The sequence below is a fragment of the Phaseolus vulgaris genome, chromosome 8, assembly GCF_000499845.2.
Source record: "Phaseolus vulgaris cultivar G19833 chromosome 8, P. vulgaris v2.0, whole genome shotgun sequence".
In the NCBI taxonomy this organism is placed as follows: domain Eukaryota; kingdom Viridiplantae; phylum Streptophyta; class Magnoliopsida; order Fabales; family Fabaceae; genus Phaseolus; species Phaseolus vulgaris.
In genome coordinates this window covers 16,293,079-16,313,542 of record NC_023752.2, presented here as the reverse complement: position 1 = coordinate 16,313,542, position 20,464 = coordinate 16,293,079, and the positions used below count along the sequence as shown (strand labels likewise).

General features: G+C 30.1%; 1 protein-coding gene across 1 annotated transcript; it reads right to left on the bottom strand.

The window, feature by feature from the left end:
* Positions 1-13,339: 13,339 nt before the first annotated feature.
* Positions 13,340-20,185, bottom strand: LOC137823315 (membrane-associated protein VIPP1, chloroplastic-like). Its single transcript, XM_068628397.1, has 11 exons — positions 19,930-20,185; positions 19,699-19,805; positions 19,482-19,592; positions 19,159-19,223; positions 18,994-19,075; positions 18,329-18,403; positions 16,306-16,376; positions 16,131-16,213; positions 15,475-15,539; positions 13,866-13,940; positions 13,340-13,649 (listed from the first exon to the last, which is right to left on the bottom strand). Exons 1-11 carry the CDS (start codon positions 20,057-20,059, stop codon positions 13,539-13,541), a joined length of 975 nt encoding a protein of 324 aa, XP_068484498.1. The 5' UTR covers positions 20,060-20,185; the 3' UTR covers positions 13,340-13,538.
* Between the last annotated feature and the right edge of the window lie 279 nt (positions 20,186-20,464).

Here is a 20,464-nt window from a genome sequence, read left to right as displayed (position 1 = left end):
TCTCTCCTCCTTTGTTCTAATTGAGTTGAAGTCTCGTACAACACACCAAATCCTGTTTTACTAACTCGCTCTGCAAGCAATAATCTCATCCCAAATCACTTTATTTTCCTTCAAAGAACGTGAGCTATAAACATTCACAATAGTGACTCTTACTCCGTCACCAACCTTCCATTCTCCTTCAATAACCGAGAAATTATTCCCATTAAAAAAACTTGATAAATGAAAACAACTCCTTCTCCATATCGTAATAATCTCACCTGCATTATTGATAGTCTCATTTTTAACCCAATCAATTTCATTGGATCCCAACATATTAAAGCAATTCTCTTTTCCGAACTCAGAACACTTAGTCTCTTGAATACACATCATTCCTACTTGTTCTTTGAAAATTAACTCTTTTAGATATCTTCTTTTGTTGCTTCCTCCTAACCCCCTAACATTCAGACTAGTTATTTTCATCATCAAACACTACACACTCCTTCCTTTTGAGATTCATATTGCCTCTGTCCCGAACTTCCAAAGCCTACAAACATTTTAAAACCACTTATTCCTTCCCAGCAAACGAGAACCCCAAATTTTTTCCAATGTTCGGAATTTTTGGACTTCAAATTCCCTATTTTTTAACCAAAAATGACTATTACAGTTCCTTATATCATTATCAGACATAGAAGAGATAACATTCTCTGACCTCGTAACCATCGATGAAGGAGATAAAGCTTTCCTCCCCATTGTCAATAAACCGTCCTTTCCACTTTTGCAAAACCACAATTCTGAAACACAAAACATTTGAAAGTTCACAAGATTATCCTCCAATTCGGTATTAAGATTCTTAAGAATGGCTTTTGAGAAAGACAAGACCTGCCAAGTCTCTTTCCGCTTGCTTTCCACATCTTTTAATTATTTTATATTTTCTTATGGGACTTCAAATTTGGAGTGTTTAGCAAATTTAACTCCAGTTTCCGTAGACGATAAATTATTAAATAACGTCGGATAACCCTTAGTCTCTAGTTTCAATAAATTAAAATTTAATATAATATAAATTATTTAATAATGCGATATTAAATTTTTTTCCAAATCAAACATATTACTTAAAATAAACAAAGTATTAAAATATATTTTATTTTTATTTTTTAAAAAAACAAACAAATTTTTAACATAAATTATATTATAATATTATTACATTTATATCATTTATGAATTAATATGAAAATTTTAAATATTAACAATTTATTTATTACATAAAAAAATTAAAAATAATTTATTTTAATAATTTTCTTACTATATAAATATTGAAAAGATCAAGTTTAAATTACTGTTAAAAACCAAGTGTAACAGTTAAGTTTAACAACACGAACAAAAAACACTTAACCCTTAATTATACTACCTAAAAATTTACTGTAACGATAATAAGTTAAAATGATAATTGTGGACCACCATATAAATTTTAAAATAAAACCTTTAATTTTAATTATGTTATTAAATAATTATATTTTAAAATACGAGAGGAGGGAAATGACAAAGATTTATCTCAAATTGCATATTGATAATAAAATTCAAGCACAATACAAAAATTTCTGACTAATCAAAGTTTGAACGCAACGTTGGGATGTAAAGTTTATTGTAATATCATCGATTGAAGAGTTAAGTTATGTGAAACAGCAGCATAAGATAATCCCAGGAACCACTCCTTCACATGTACCACCACGCTGGAAACCCTGGCTAACACAGCTCTGAAAACACTGTGCGTTACTAACACAGTTCCCTTTTTGGCATTTTGTTCCTGGCAGGTCAAAATCTTGTGCTAATCCTGTATTCACCACAAATATATAAAAAATGGAAAAAAAAAATTATATATATGTCTCCACCAAAATAAATTACTTTTCTGATACGTGGATCTGATAATGGAGTTATAAAAATAATATCAAGATTTTATATAATCTTAGAATATGAATTAGGATTTAACTCAAGATTACATTGCCCATGTGTCTAAAATTGATATATACCTTAATGAAAAGAAATTAACAGCAACTTTATAAATTTCTTAGAAAAAGTTAAAAATTCATTTGAAAAAAATAACTTGTTGGGTCATGCATATCCAAAATCCAGAAGCTTATCTCCCAGTAGCCCAATAGAAACACTGAGAGAACAAAAAAAAAATCAATTTTTCACTTGAATTCTAGATGATTGTTTCTTCCTGCACCTCCATATCTTCTTCTGCCATCTCTATACACAACATGAAAATACATTTTTATCCTTCTTGTGTCACCCTATAGAGTAGTTTTCGGATTATATAATCTGAAAACTCATTTAAAAAAGACTTCCAGATTACATAATCCAGAAGCTAAATACGACTTCCATGGAGGTGCAGGAAGAAACACTCATTCTATATTGAAAATGCAACTTAAGAGATAAAAAGCCATTATTTCTCTTTACCTGAAGAAAAAAGCAAAGCAATGCATAAAAGACCAAAAAGAAAAGTTTGGTTGATGCGGAAAGCCATTTTGCAGATTTTTTTTTCACCGCAGATGCTTACTTAGAAGACTGATGTGAAGAATTCAAAGGATTCAATGGATATATATATATAGTAGTGTCTCTACAATAAAATAAAGTTACTTCATGAGATACTTTTATTTACACATTTAATTTTTTAATTAAAAATAAGTACTGTTCATCTACTTTTATTAAAAATAACCCCTCATATTATTACTCCTACAAATTTGTTATCTATATAGTTCCTTGAAACATTCCTCATTTAAATTATAAACTACACACTCAATAATACATAAGTTAATTGCTATGAAATAAGCTACTAATTAAATATATAAATTAATTGCTATTAAATAAGCTACTAATTAAATATATAAATTAATTGCTATTAAATAAGCTACTAATTAAATATATAAATTAATTGCTATTAAATATTTTTATAGTGATTTATCATTTTTAATAAGCTAATAATTAAATATATCAATTAATTGCTATTAAATAACTTTTGTATAGTGATTTATCATTTTTAATAAGCTAGTGATTAAATATATAAATTAATTGCTATAAAACATTTTTTTATAGAGATTTATCATTTTTAATAATCTAATAATTAAATATATAAATTTAAATCATTCCAATTGAATAACTGAATGGGGGAGGGTTAGGACTGTGAAGGGGTGTGTAGGGTTGAGAGTGGAGTGAGGATGTGTGGGTCTGGGGCTTTCCTTAAATATTTTTAAACAAAGTTATTCACATAAAAATATCTTATTTGTATAAATAAAAATTGTTATAGTATATATTTTTTAAAATATATTAAAATATATTATTTTTTCATTATAATATTCAAATTAAAAAACCTGATCGTAAAATCATTTAAAAATAATTATATTCTTACAAAATCTGTTAGAGATCACAAACTTTTTTTTACATAAAAAAATATTTTAAAATCTTAATAAAGTACACTCCTTGTATTTTTTGTTAGAAAATTATCCTTGAAAGGGAGCTTTTGAAGAAGAAATACAACATTTCAAATATTAAATAATGTTCAACATAAATACTTATATTAGAGAAAAAAAAAACTTATATATTAAGACTAACTTAATAAACTAAAAAATAAATGTTATTATTACTCAGATACTTCTTTAATTTTATAAATAGAACAATTGGTTATTCATTTGCATAAAACTTTTATCTCTCTTTTCTCATTTTCAATAATTAAATAGATCCGAAAAAAGCAACAGGAGGCTCACAAAGAAGATATTTGTGAATGAGTAACTCTAAGTCATTTATTCTTAGGAATTTTTTTGCAAAAAGTTTCTATTTTTTAGGATTCTCTAATTGAATTTTGTTCTGATAAATAAATGTTTATTGAAAAAGAAAATACATTATAAAAAAATTTATTATTACCTACTGATAATTAACTAGAGATTTAGATCATAAATAAATCTGAACTTACCAAAAAATTATTATTTATAGATAAAAAGGAGTTATTTATGATTTTTTTCGTATAAAATAATGAATAGTTGGACGGAAAACATGCATAAGTAAATTCGTACATAATTTTGAAAGACTTAGGCAGGAAACTATTATCCACGATGATCATATATTATTTACGAATTTATCCATTAATAATTACATACCAATTTAAATAATGATATGTAATTATTTACATATAAATCCAAAAAAATACACTGTATGTAATTACTTAAGGATTCAAATTCGTACACAACTAAATTAATATTATTAATATAATATTAATATTATTATTGTTTTCATTATTATTAATATTATAAATATTATTATTAATATTGTTATTAAAATTATTAATATTGTTATTAAAATTATTAATAATGTTATTACTATTATTAATATGATTATTAATATTATTAATTATATTATTAATATTAATAGTATTAAATTATTATTAATATTAATAGTAACAATATTAATAGTACTTATATTATTACTTATTATTATTAATAGTATAACTATAATTTTTAATTTTATAATTATTTTTATTAACATCATTAATAATATATTAATATTAATATTAATCAGTATTATAAATGTTATTAATATAACTATTAATATTATTAATTATTATTAACATTATGAATATTATTAATTATTGTTAACATTATTAATTTACTATTTCTATTAATAATCATAATAATATTAATAATTATTATAAGAATAATAATAATCATAATATGACCGAAATGTTTATCTAGTATAATAAAAAGTATGTAATTACATACAGATTTAAATTCACAAGTAATTATCTATAAATTTTTTATGTAGGTAATTGCAAATTTTCTTATAGTGATAAAGAAGGGAAAGATATACAAAAGAAAAGAAAAGAAAGAAAAAGAATAAGAAATGAGTAGAGAGACAAAAACAAAGAAAAGTACTTTCAAATAATTTTTCAAAAAGATAGTTGTGTTCTACTCACATTAGTTTTTAGATTCATTTCTCATTGCTCCATTATTCTATACGTTTTAAGCTTCTTATCTTTAATTTTCCTACGTTCACCTTGACTCCATTAAATCCTATATAAAGACCTCTTAATCCTTTTAGTGCATTTTGGTCAAATGTTGTGGATATTAGAGTCTTTTTAAACTTATAGTAGTTTTTGCATGCATGAAGTTCTTTTTAGTGCATATATATAAGCCTAAACACCTAAAATTTGGAAAGTTTATCTAGTGCAGAATATATCACTTTATTCGTCTCTTGATTTGAGCTACCTTTTTGCTAACTCTAAGCTTTCTAAAGATCAAACTTGCAATTAAGATTTTTTTGTTGAGAATCTTTTTGATTATGTTAAAAGATAAGGATAAATTAAAAAGAAAATTTTGATTGTTTGTGACTATTGGTATGTTTTGTTGGCTAAATGTGTATGCTCTGATGACTAAATGTGTTCTAAGACATACATTGTAATATTTTTTTTGTCAACATAAAAAAAGGGAGAGATTGTTGAGAGCTTGGATGATCTATCTAGACAGACGAATGAGACACTAGACGGTCTATGACCCATTAGATGATCTGACTAGAAAATCATATGTGAAGTTTATGTTTTTATGTTTTAATTATATTAAAAACTAATTGAATGATTTACTTTTATCTTGACGATTCTAACAATTTTATTACAATTGGAGTTTTCAGTGGAACTCTAAGCATCTACATCATGTGTTCATGATAGATGGTATAATAAGAATGCTTGATTGCATAACAAAATTTAGATTGAATGTCTTATTTGTTATTTGAATGACATGTTTTATCTGTGACTTAAAGCATCTAATAATGGTTGGTGAAAGTTGCAGTATATACTAGATTCTTTGAGCATCTACAGTTTTATTCATGTGAGACGGTCTGATGAACATATTGAACATGTAACATGTTTTGTTTAAAACAGTTAATTGTGAAAAATAAAATCCTTTAAATACATTTATCTACTAAAAGTGAGTTCAACAAAAGAGATATAATAACATTATAACTCTCAATTTTTCCATATTTTCTAGACTAGTTGTATCTCCTAGAGGTTTCTTTTGTTCTTATTTTATATTTGTATTATTTTTTGTAGAAAATTAGAGTTTGAACAAAAATGGAATAAAAGAAGTCTTTTTAGCTTAAATTTTGCATACACCGTCTAATAGTTTCTCATGAATTTTGTAAGAATATTTTTGAATTGGACTTTGACATATAAAACTTTAATGAAGATACTTAAACCATTAAGATTGGAAAAACTGATCTTAATGAGTTAAAATCAACAAAACAAAAATTAGACTACCAATAGTCAATGGTCAATGAAGCATTAGATGGTCAACAAAATCTTAACGACCGAAGAAGTTGAAGACAATTTTTTATGGGCCCGATTTCTATCATAGCAAAGACCCACCCATCTGTTAGATTTAGAACTCTATAAATAGAGTTTAGTTGTAGAGTAAAGACATGCTTAGCTAGAAACACTATAGGAGAGACACGATAGTGATTAGCAGTTTAGTTTTCAATTTTTAGTTTTTTGTTAAAAGTTTTTATCGCTTTCAGCTATATGCAAGTTCTTCGCTTATTTTCTTCATTTTCTTGCATTTCTTCTTCTCATTACTTTTTGCATTGTTTTACGTTCGACAATTTACCTTTGTGAGTGAATTGAATTTTGGAATTGGGTAATAGTGAACTTAAAATCATGTTTGACGATGCTCTATTTTAGTTGTGTTTCTCTTTGAATTTGTTTAAAAAAACTATTTTTGATTGAAAATGGTTTTCTAAGAACATGCAAATCGATTGGTTATGTGTTTTCTTCATTAACAAGAAATCCATATTTGGGTCTCTTTCATTCAAAGTTGAAAATTACTTAACCATGATTTTGTTCTTTGTTTCACGTCTCTAAAGTGAATTTTCCTTTTCCTTTCTACAATTTACATTTTTTAGTTTACGCGTCTAATTCATTTTCGTTTCATGTTAATTCAATTGCAATTTATGTTTCCAAATTTTACGTAAGCACTTTACAATTTCTACAATTTACCTTCATGCCATTTACATTCTAGTCATTTATGTTTTTGCACTTCACTATTCCAATTTTTTGCATTTCTCACAATTTATATTCTAGTCATTTCCTTTTCTACACTTTAGTATTAGAAATTTTCTCTCACTTTATCTTAGTAGAACTATTAGACGGTCTAGTAAATAATTGTTGACTAGAAGGTCTAGTAGTTGTACTTAGTTTCTTTTGCATGAAATCTTCTATATTTTAATTTACATTGCACTTCATTTTCAAGTCTTTTTACCTTTTGTCACTTACATTTTAGTTCTTTACATTTAAGTGTTGATATATGGTCTGCTAGACAATTGTCTCTAGACCGTCTATTATAAACTTTGTTTTACATTCCGACTCGTATATCATTTCAATTTCAATTCCAATCCCCCTATTTTAATTGGCGAAAGAAAGAATATCATACAATACTCTCATACAACATGTTTTCCTTGGATTGACCTAGATTGACCATATATTACATTAAAAGGAAACTTAGCTTTATTTGAAAACTTGATGTGACTAAGGCTTTATCATATCAAAAATAAAAAGATTTTATCTGCAAGTTTTATGGAATAAAAAGATATTAACTGTTTGTTTTTAGGAAACAAATATATCTATATTATCTCTTTCTTAGTTATCTTACTTGAACAAATTTTATTAGTTATGATATATTGTGAATATCTTTAAATCTTTTCTAAATAGAAACAAATTGAAAACCCTAATTAATTTGTTTTTAGCATTACGTATTATCTAGAAAAAAAGATTGTTTGATTATGTTTTTTATTTGTTTTGACTAACTCATATTGCAAATACTTTCAAATTAGTTTTTAAAGTAGATTCTAAGCAAAAAAAAATTGATAAATTTCAAAATCAAGCTTTTTGTTTTTGAGCATATATCACCAAAATGATAAAGACATGAAGATATTGCAAAAAGAAAACTTAACCAATTCAAGTATCAAGGGAAATATTTGAAAAGCTATATTAAGGGATTGCAGGTGAAGAACAAAATAAAGAGAAAGCCAAGCAATTCAAGTTGTTCAAGTGATCTTTCTGAAATTACAAGAGTTATAGTAAGCGTCTAATCAAGTTGTTTGAGTGTTTAGTCTCTGAGTTGTGTGTTAGACCATTGTAATTCTTCATATTGTGAAGTTATACCCTTGTAAGATTTTTTTTCTCTCTTTGAGAGTATTCTTTATTTTCCTTGAGAATTCTTAATCTCTTGGGGAGGTTAAGGTGTAATTTGGAAAAGTTTGAATATTTGTTGTAACCTAGAGAAGTGAGAATATTCGTTGTAACCAAGTATTTTGGTTAATGGAAGTTCTTAAGCAGTTTCTTAAGGGGATTGGATGTGGCCCGGGTTTGAGTGAACCAAGATATATTCTTATGTGTTGATCTCTCATCACTCTTATTATTACTCATGATTTGTTGTTTAATATATTTTTCTTGTTAAACGATTATAGACGGTCTACAAGATAGTTTTTTTATCCACTGAGAAAAGAGTTTAAGACTAAATTCAACCCCCTCCCTTTTGGAGCTAATTGTTCCTACAATTTTTCTTAACTATGTCAAAAGTCAATTTCCCATTAGAAGCATAGTTGCTCGGACATACCATTAATATCTCCTAATTGTTTAATAATGAGCTAAGCAACAACAATGCAAGTAACTCATCATCTAATATAATCTCCATAGTTATCAGTTGAAACTACTCAAGTGTTTTTCCACATAGAAACCATCTTTGTATTTCAAATTTTCAAGCTTCCTAATCAGGAATGCCTTGTTGAAGGAACTTTTATACTTAAATAACTCCCTTAATCTCTTCCATATTGTCTGGATAGTGGGTGACACAATAGACCCGACAAACCTTGTTAGCATAGAATTTGATACCATATTAGGAAGTGAGTTTAAACCTAACTCATCCTCACAAAACTGACTTATAAGGTGAGAATTGCCCCCACTTATATATTGTAAATTAGTCTTATATCTAGTTAATGTTGGATCTCCAACAGTAACCATGTTAGAAATATTCTAAGTTTCTAATCTTGTCATTCCTCTTGTCTTATTTAATTCTTGTCAAATGACATGTTAAAACGTTGGATATATAGTTTGAATACTTAAATGAAATAACTCTAGATAATCACTAACATAGATTATTTGTCCTTGTCGTGAATCTATAATGCAAGAATTTTCTCATGTTCAACTTGTTTCTTTTCAATATGTCAGATGATACTTCTTCGTTGTAGAATTTTTCATAGTAAGAGTCATCATATGAAGTCTTAGAGCGAGTCAATCAATATTTCATGAAATGAGAGGTGTTGTGAAGACATGTCCTTAGTGTACACTAAATGAAGACTCCATGTTAATTTATTTCCAACTTCATCATACAAAAATTCAATTTATCTAAACTCTTGGATCTTGTAAAACAGAATGTTTCAAATGAATTATTAAGTCACATGAATACTTTTTGCATCGGTTGTAATAATGGTTTAATTTATTCATAAGATACATTAAAAGTTGTAATAATCGTAGAATTGAAAAAATAGTATATTACAATTTTGGAATGTTACATCAAAATCTACCAAGTAGTGACTTCAACTTTCTAACCCCAACCATATTTTGATTTGTTATCAACATGTCATCTACATACAATAATAGGTAGATGATCAAATCATCCTCCACCTTCTCATGATAGACACATGTATCATAGGAACTTCTGGAATATCCCTAAGAGACAATAAATTGATTGAATCTTTTATACCACTTTCGAGAAAATTTCTTTACACCATGCATCTTTTAGCTTGAACATGTATTACTCCTTATTAGGCATCTTGAAACCTTTCAGTTGCCTCACCAAAACATTTTCCTCCAACTAGTAATTGAGGAAGGTCATCTTCATGCCAAATTGTTCCATTCTATGTCTAACATTGCTACTAAAACAAATACAAGTCTAATGAATCGAGGAAGGTCGTCTTCATACCAAATTATTCCAGCTCCATATCTAACTTTGCTATTAGAACAAATACAAGTCTAATGAATCGAGGAAGGTCGTCTTCATACCAAATTATTCCAGCTCCATATCTAACTTTGCTATTAGAACAAATACAAGTCTAATGAATGTGTGCTTGTCTATAAGAGAAAAAACCTCGTTATAATTCATCCATTCCTTCTAATTATAGCCTGATTATCAAATGTGCTTTGAACATATCGAGTTTATATGCAAATGTTTCATCAGACAATTTCCTATCAAACACTTGTAAACATATTCTTTTTGAAAATTCTGCAATGAACAATTGCCTTGAGGTGACTTCACTAAACCACACGCCTGATTCTTTTGAAAAGACTACCTTTTCCATCTTTAACAACTACTCACATGTTAGCTTTAAGATAAGAAATTGCATCACGAAAATAACCAAACTTAGAAGACTCAACCTTTTCCGTTGTCATTAAGATTCATTCATTAACTCATCTCTAAATTTTTATACGTTTTAGGTCTACACGCTTCTTTAGGTACTTCCTCAGAGAGACTTTGTCAAACACGTCTCTACTCAATATTATCACTTGTTCTTCAGTAGGGGACCATGCTCTAAAACCCACAAACAATTCCTTCTTCGATCTGGGTGGGTTCAAGCTCACCTAAATAAGTTTAACATCCAAACACCGTCGTATTGTGTAGTCAATTTGATTTGTTGATTCTCTAATATTTAAACATACAGATGCTTCACCTCAATATCAACTATCTAACCCAAAATGTGACATGTCTTGCTCTAATATGACCTTTTTCTTGTATACTTTGTGTGAAAAACTTTGCATATATTATTTGTCAAACACAGTGCTAACACAATAAGAGCTTAAATAATTACAACCGTAGAAATTTGTCGTCACACACTAAGTTTCTCTCTAAAATTAGAATTGGCCACCCTTTTATCAGCAGCTAAACACTATCCGTGTCATTGCTTCATGCTGGGTTACAGCTTCACGTGAAAAAAAAGGCAATTTCTTCCTGTAACATATCACTTTTAACCTCCGCCCTATCATCTTTTGAAAAAATTACTCTTATTCTTGGATTTGAAAATTCAGAATAATAAATATAATCCAAAATTTTAAAAAAATACATTACGAAAAAAAAAATTAATTTCTGGAATTCAAAAATATGTTCTGGAAATTCAAATTCGAAATATTTCCAGAAAAAGAGTTTCATAAGTGATTTTTATCTATACTCTCTTTTTATGTAAGGTTATTTTTGTCATTTTTAGAGGCGTTTTTCTCATTTTAATAAGAGAGTGTATGTTAGAATTGTAATGGTTCAGGGAGAATTTGCCAAAAAGAAATTACGAAAATAAGCGAAGTGGGCAGCACTCATTAAACATTTTGGCAAATTCTTCCTGCACCTCCATTGCTCCTCCTGCACTTCCATATAATTTTGAAAAGTCAAATATATCCTTAACAGTATACCAAATTAATCAATCAAGACATTTCATTTTACAGTTTGAATATCGATCTGTACATGAAACCGGATTAGGGACTATATATTGGATTCTAGAAACCTATTTGTTTTGTCATGTACAAACCGGTATACAACTCCAGATTCAATTTCAACTACTGGATTGTATAAACCAGTATTCAAAATAAATAAAATAATAAAAGAGGTGTCCAAATTGACTAATCAAGTATAATGTTAAGGATATATTTAACTTTTTAAAATTATATGGAGGTGGAGGAAGAGGTGCAGAGAGAATTTGCTAGATGGTAAAATAAACCTCCATTCTGCAATTGCTGCAACCAATTCAATTCTATACGTAAAATGACAAATTTTTTTTTTTCAATTTTTAAATAAAAGTGGGTGCAGTTCAAAATATTCTGAAAAATAAATTATGAAAACTTAGGTTTTTTGACCATGATGGGTTTTTTTTTTTGTTTTTACCAAAATGGATCCGTTTTAAAAAAATTACAAATTTAGGCAAGTCGTGCCAATTCAGCACGACTTCATATGCAGAAGTCATCCCAATTAGGCATGACTTCTGCCATGTCATACTAAAGTTGTGCCAACTTGGCACGACTTCTGCCCTCTCATACTGAAGTCGTGTCAACTTGGCACGATTTCTGCCCTGTCATATTGAAGTCGTGCCAACTTGGCACAATTTCTGCCCTGTCATACTGAAGTCGTGCCAACTTGACACGACTTCTGCTACGTCATAATTTTTTTTAATTTTATTGTTTATATATTGGGTAGTAAGTTATGTAATGTTAAAAATTAATTTGAAACATAATTTTCTAAGAGTGTTAGTTTTAAGGAACAAAAAATTGGATAATTGTGTATGGATCATGTTTGAATTGAATGAATAAATACATAGATAAAGAAAATGAATGTTCTAAGAGTGTTATGAATGAATAAATACATAGATAAAAAAATGAGGAAATTAATAATCAAACTTGAATTGAATTTTATTATTAAGCTTGTCTGTGCGGACAATTATGACGTGACAGAAGTCGTGCCAAGTTGACACGACTTCTGTATGATGGGACAGAAGTCGTGCCAAGTTGGCACGACTTCGGTATGACAGGGCAGAAGTCGTGCCAAGTTGACACGACTTTAGTATGACATGGCAGAAGTCGTGCCTAATTGGGACGACTTCTGCATATGAAGTCGTACCGAATTGGTACGACTTACCTAAATTTGTAATTTTTTTTAAACGGACCCCATTTTGGTAAAAACAAAAAAATAACCCCATCATGGTCAAAAAACCCGTTCTAGAAAAGGAATTCCGAAACATTTTCAGAATTTATTGTATAGAATATGTTTCCAGATTTCCTTTTCTAGAATATATTTTCAGGTTTTATTTTCCAGAATGCATTTGTTTTATTTCAGAATTACTTTTCTGGAAATGGATTTTGGTTTTCCAATTCATTTTGAAATTTCATTTTCCAATATTATGGATTTTCTTTATTGAAATGTATCTTTTTATTTCAGAATTTTCAATTTCAGAATGAAAAATAATTTTGCATATTCAGAAGTTGATTGGGTGCAGGTCAAAATTCATTAGATGCAGGAAGTAATTGTCTCTCCACAATTTGAGATGGAAAAATGCAAGCCCAAAACAAAATACAATTACATTACCCAACCACTTAACAAGAGGTCAAAGAGGATGCACCCTTATGGTTTATGAACATGGTGGTGTTGCTAAGCTTGCGGTTCTGGACATGGTACGAGGTTTTAAGTAGCATTGCTCTTCTCCTGGTGAAGATTATCGACAATAGCAACTGTGAGAATGTAGAGTTTTTTGTGCAAACATCATGCATTTAATAGAGATATATAAAAAAAAAAAGGACTGTTAATCGTACATATATTACAATATCATCACACTTACGAGTTCAAAACATGAGCTTCATGAGTTAATCAGTTCAATTTTCCAACCAAAGTAGTTAACAATATCGTGATTGGCCTTTTAGCTGTACAACGTTGATATCACAAATACAGAAACTAAGTTCAAGCTAAATATGAAGAAACAAAAAAAGATTCCATGCTTCAAAATTCCTTTGCTCTTTGCCTCAATTGATCAAGTTCCAACTCAATCTCAGAGTCTCGAAATGGAATTCCAGTGTTGGTGCCACTTCTTCCAGGAGGAAGGTCACCTTTCTGCTTGAAGCAAACAGTCAAACAATTTAATGAAAAAATATGATACACAGCCCCTAGGTAGTGTTGCACAAAATTTCCTCTCCGTCAAATTAGCAAAATATAATGCGTTAGGAAAAAGAAAGAAGAAATTCCTGGCCTTTCACAGGTTTACCAACTTGATTAAATTATCTTCGCATTATACCCAAACATAAAAACTATTTCCCATTTGAAGCTTACCTTTGAACTACCAGATAATTCTTTCTTCAAATTTGCAAGGTCATCATCAACTGATGAGGTCTCAAGCAATGCAAACTGCAAAAATCAATAATTAATAGCTGCAGGAGAACGAAACCCAGGAATTTCACAAACAAAATCATGGGGAAATTGATAATGCCTCCCTTAAGGTTTCTATATTAATGGCTCTCACATCTCTTCTAGTTTTAAAATTGACATTCCTCAATAGTTATAATAAAATAACATTCACATCTCTAGTTTTTAAATAAATATTCACCTCTCTCATGCTTTTAACATCTCCCTTATATTTTTAATAAAATGACACTTCCCTTATTTTATTTTAAAATATTAACAAAAACTTAAAAAATATGAAAATTAAAAATTTAAGAACTTCTTTATAAAGATTTTTTTAAAAAAAACTATTATAAAAATAAAATAAAGGGAGGTGAGAGTTACGTCATAAAAAACACGATAGAAGTATCATTTATTAAAAATATGAGGATTAATGTCTATTAAAAAAAATAGAGATTGTAATGTCATTTTATTAAAAACATAAAAGAGATGAGTGTCTATTTTAGAACTAAAAAGGATGTGTGTCATTTAGGGTTTAACCTTATAGGAGGTAAGTAAAATTTCCACATTATGTAATATATTTTACAATCTTTGTCACTCCAAACTCCCCAACTCTAATGCACAATAAAATACTCAATGGAGATAAGTGCAATTTCCTCATAAAGTAATGAAGGAATAAGTTTTACAGTCTCTGCTTTGTTTTTTCTCTTAAATAAATCTTTAACGTGCTGCAAATGATTGGGGAACTAAGGTTGGGATCTCTTTCTTTCAATGATATCAAACACGTCAACCCTTACATAAAAAAAAATTATGGTCTTTGTCACTCCAAAGTCCCTCCAACTCTAGTGCATGATAAATTTATCGGAATGATGAGGCCCATAAAACCCACAATAAAAGAATTCATTTGACGAAGCCAAGGATTTATATAACAAATCACAATATATATTTGAAACTTAGGCTTGTTCCACTGGTTTGTGGTTCTGGGCTCAATCAAATTATCTAACAAAGGAAAAGAGTTACGTAAAGAAGATTCTACATTTCTGCTGCATAATTAATGGGCTCACGGGCTCAGGGTTTATTTCCTTACTAAATAGCTTCCGAGGATATTGTTTTCTACAGTTTCCAACCGTAAGTGAAATAGGCAAAGAAAACTACATTATCATTGAATAGAATACATAACTCTAGTGAATCTAGCTATGATCAAAATAGTTCAGAAGATTTCGTTTCCAATTATCATGGACATTTATCCTAAGAATAAATTAAAATCATGAACATTTATGTTTCCTAAGAATAATTAAAATAAAACAAATCTAGTTTCCCCCCCTTTTAATTCGTAAATAGAATACATAACTGTAGTGAATCTAGCTATGATCAAAATATTTCAGAAGATTTTGTTTTGCATTATTTTGAATTATGTTTCCTAAAGCATAAATTAAAACAAAACAAATCTAGTTCCCCCCTTTTAATTCGTTCATTTCCAAGCACAACATATAATGCACACATATAAACTTAAGTTACATGGTATACAAACAATTACTACCTTTCCTTCAAGATCATCAGTTGTCAACTGGCCAAGAGCTTCAGCTTGGGACTCCATCGCCAACACTATCAAGATAATAGAAAATAATTACAAAAGAAAAATAATTTCATATACAATAATAAGAACACATAAAAGCTTATATAAACAACTCATACAAATACTCACATTTTTATCCTATAAATTAGGCATTTTAAGCATGTTAGATGTTATCTAATGCCAAGTTTCATTATAATTTTACTCATTAATATAGATTTTGAATACTATTACACTTAATAAGATAATTAAGAATGAGTGTCAAAAAGAGCATAATTCACAAAGTATAGGTTGGGCCTAATAATAATGTATCATGATTATTTATAGCCCTTGACATTTGTAAAAATCAAAATAAAAAATTGTGAACCACTAGAAGCTTCAACATGACAGATTGTTTCCTTGATTCTATAGTTTATGAATATAATAATAGGCTATCATGCAAAAAAGAAAAGGGGAGCAGGATAGGAAGTGTAGATCCTCAAAATAACTCAGTAGCATGGCAATGAAATTATATGTTTGTATGTGGTCAAAGGTACACATTAAGTATAAGCCACATTCTTACATATATAAGTATTATTTATGTACATCATCGGCAAAAAAGTACATGTAAAGAATTTTCTAACCTTTCTCTTCCATCTTTTCAAAGGCTGAAAGAGCACTACTTGTATTGACATTTCCCAACATCTCACTCACCTTGGTTGCAGTCCTGAAGGAACATCAACCAACAACCATCACTAAAACACCAAGAGAAGATTCTAACAAGCAGAAGTCAATAGGAAAAGGAATTGAAAGACAAACTTTGCTGATTGAGCTCTTGCTTTCAGGGTATCCTTCTTCGACCTTGCCTCCTGTATCTTACTCTCCAAGAGCTACAAAATAAAAATTTATACCTCATAGCTGTCATAAATAAATGTTATGTATAATAAAATGGCAGCATTAGAGTATTAAACTAAAATTGCTCAACTGATTCCAATCATTTCCAGAAGAGGCAATTCTTACAATGAAGGTAGAAAAGTGCATTGTGTTGTGTCCAAGGTTGTCAAACTCGAGAATCTACGTAGACTCCTGGGAGTTCAGTAGACTCGACTCGTAAACTCGTAAGAGTTTAGTTCACATGAAAAAAAAAAATATTTACACCAAGTTTTCCCAATTGAAAAACAAAAAAACAGAGTACTCCAAACAAACAAAAATATGCACTTCAATTAAGTAAAAACAAAACAATTTAGTGCAGCCCACAAAAAAACAGAGTCCTAATTCCCTAAATCACACCACAGAACAATGCAACCCTAATTCCAGCACTACCCATCTCTCTTATATGATGAAAGGCACCACTGTCGACCTGCCACCCGCGACCACCGCAAACCGCAACCACTGCAACCGCACAAACCACCATCGTGCAACCACCTCTGCACAATCGCCACAACCATGCGACCTGCTCCGCTCGATCGCCACCACCGCCACACTTGTTCAAAGAAGACGCATGACCTTCGCACTCCAGAGAAGATGCAACAACACCAAAACGAAATGCGAACCCTAAACACACCATTTTGGGTTAAAACGAAAACCCAGCTGAACTCGCCAACTCAGAGCAGACTCACGAGTTTAACCAAGTTCACCGAGTTTACTCTAAGTCTTCTGAGTTTAATCAAAAACCAAGTTTACTATCGAGTTAACTCACTAAGGGTGTGTGGAAATGTGAACTCGCAAGTTTGACAACCATGGTTGTGTCAACTTCAAGCAAAAAAACTTCAACCTCCAATTTAGAACTGCATTTTCCTAATTAACATTATAGACTACTATTGGTGCATTTTAGGTTTTAGCCTACGAGCCAAAAACAAGTTTTGCTAAATTATTTTTGCCACTTGCTTTATCCTGTTATTCTATTCTCAAGATAATTTCACATTCATAGCTAAGGAAAAGACAGGCCGGCGGAAGCTACAGGAGGATATCATTTTCTGATTAATTGTACACAAGTCTTATTTATTGTATGTATTTTTGATGAGGAAAGATTTACAGGTTCATATGAAAGGTAATAGGGGTAAATTAATGCCTTTACAATGTGAACAGCACAAGGAGTAGAAACCATGGACTATGGATTCGGGTTTAATTCAAGGAAGGAAGAAAGAAACTTTTGAAATGGAAGGACTTTAGTGTGACATGCTGATGAAAAAAGGTCATGGTAGCTGGTAAAGTGGAAAGCTAAAACATGGTGGAGGGTCTACAGTTCATTCATTAGATATCACATGTACAATTTGATTTATCTTTCTCCACAGTCCACACAACCAAGAATATACCAATTTTCTAAATTAATCTATTAAAATAATCATTCATCTAAAATAGAATTACAGTGTTTGAAAAAGATGTCCAATAATTTATGTTACCATGTAAATGGATGGAGAATGAAGACCCAAACCTTAAAGATTGAAATTTTCCAGTTTCTACTACTACCAAAGTCCAAATCCTATGTAATGTAGAACAAAACAAAGTATAGATCCTAGCGGCTGTAAAACATGACTAGGAAAAATTTATAAAATGAACTCAAGCAACACAGTTTACTCTTTCTAGTAACCAAAGACACAACTATGATTTAACAAGGTTTTAGGTATATACAGCCATAACATAATCAAGAATCAAACTAGTCCAAAATGATAAGCTTTATTGATCTTTGACTTAGTTTTTCTTGACACTAGGTGACTTGTATAATGTCACTCCATAAAAAGAGTTGGCTCAGTTATTCAGCCCATTGCTTCAAAATCATTGTTTTCGAACACTTTAACACAAGAAACTGGTGTTTTAACATACTGAGAATAACTTAGCTTACCCTTGTATTAGAGACAAGATTCTCAACAACAGTCTTTTGTTGGTCAAGTTGAGATTTCAAAGAACTGGCATTATCCTGCAACATATTAAAAGCATAATGAGCTTTCCATTACACAATATGTACAAAAGTCACTATTTCGAAGATGGCTTTCCTATAAAAGATCAATCTTTGGCAAATACACATTTTTTAATTACAATGATGTTGTCAACATTCATATTTTCATCAATACTGTCTAACATGAGCTAAAATGCACACATGAAAGCACTTTCAAAGGTCAGCCATTGTGTAGTCTGTCAAGTCGTTATCTAAAGATTCCAACAACTTCAGCTAATCAAAACACATTATAAGTTATAACCCTTGGCAATTGTTTCAGTCAAGCTTTTACATGTGCTTGTAGGAACGGGCAAATAATTAAGGAATGAGAGAAGGACAAAGTGTTATCAAACATTTGAAAGGAATATGTATGTATATATATATATATATATATATATATATATATATATAATATATATATATATATACACACACACACATATATGTGTGTGTATCATGAACTTTGTTTGACTAATGTACACACCACAAAATGAAACAGACATTTTTTGAAAACCTCATGTAAAAATTCAGACAAAAATTAGTAAAATATATTCAACAAATTGAGAATGTACCGCATAAGATTTACGCCTCTTAAGTGCTTCACGAGCAAGATCTTCTTCACCTTTCTGTAGAGCAAGTTGTGCTTTCCGATACCTATATCACATAAAAAGCACAAAGGCATGTTTATATACCATACATCATTAGCAAATTAAGATAATAAATCTTTCATACATTACCACTCTTCAGAAGCTTGTTCAGCAGCCTTGTATTTATTTTCCAACCGCTTTTGAGATGCCAATACCTCAAGAAAGAGAAAAAAAAAAGGTTCAATAAAATAAATTTGAATAAGAGATGGCATAATCAGAGAAAACTAGCAATCTCTTTCGAAGTCAGTTTACAGCCAAATAGTTCGTGTACTATCATAAAAACTCAAAGTAAAACAATTGTAACATTAATTACTAATTATTCTAAAAAGCACAAGGAAATAGCACACCCAACAATTTTTTTATAAAAAAAAAATCAAAACAAACAGATAATGAAAAATTGTAATATAACTAACTTGTGCAGTAGCTTGACGCATTTTCGTCAAGTCATCGTTCATTTCCAGCACAGCTTGCTCCAATATTTTCTCCGGATCTTCAAACGAACTTATGACAGCGTTTGCGTATGACTGCATTACTAAGATGACAAAATCTAACCATAACGACAACGACAATGAGAATATTAAAGCTAAACCATGAAAAAGTAAACGACTGTCGTTTCGGTGCTTTTCTCACCTTCACAACTCTAGCGAACCTGTCAAAGAGGTTCATGCGAGCACCGAGAGCACCGCCACCACGCACAGGCTTCGCAATCCTCATCGCGCTCAGTTTCAGAACTTCCACTGCAACGATCACAAGTTAGAAACATGGTTAATTAAACTAATCACATGCTAAACCGTAACGTTTAAGCAAATTAAACGAAAATTAACGATTGCGAGTAGCGAGTAACGAGAAGAGTGAGAGTACCTCCTCCAGCGCCGAAAAAGGAAGTAGAGAGAGGCTTCTTCACTACGCAGAGAATGGAGGAGGAGGAAGAAGGAGAAGATTGAAATGGCGCTGGGGTCAATCCCGTAAATATATGAAGTTTCGTCGCCATTTTTGTGATCAACGAACGAGAAGGTTTGTGGTTGCAGATAGAATTGAAGATATTGCGATTTTGGGAACACTCTTCAACCTTGCTCCTCCTCACGCTCCTCCAGACTTCCAACCTTGTTTTGGGAATACTCTTCAACCCAATTTATCATAAATTAGGCCCCTCGCCCGGACCAGCCCATTTTTTCTCGCCGGGTCCATGCAATCTGCTCTACAATTTTTTCAAGGGTATTTCTTCCTGCACCCCTACATTCTTTGAAAAAACAGGATTATCCTTAATAATTTTGGGTGATTCTGGAAAAAAGGTTGCGTAAGCTAAATATGTTTTCGGAATAGAGGTTCCATAAACAAAGTGTGTTTCCATAATAGAAAATCTAGAAGGCAAAAAACCATTTCAAATTATCCTTTC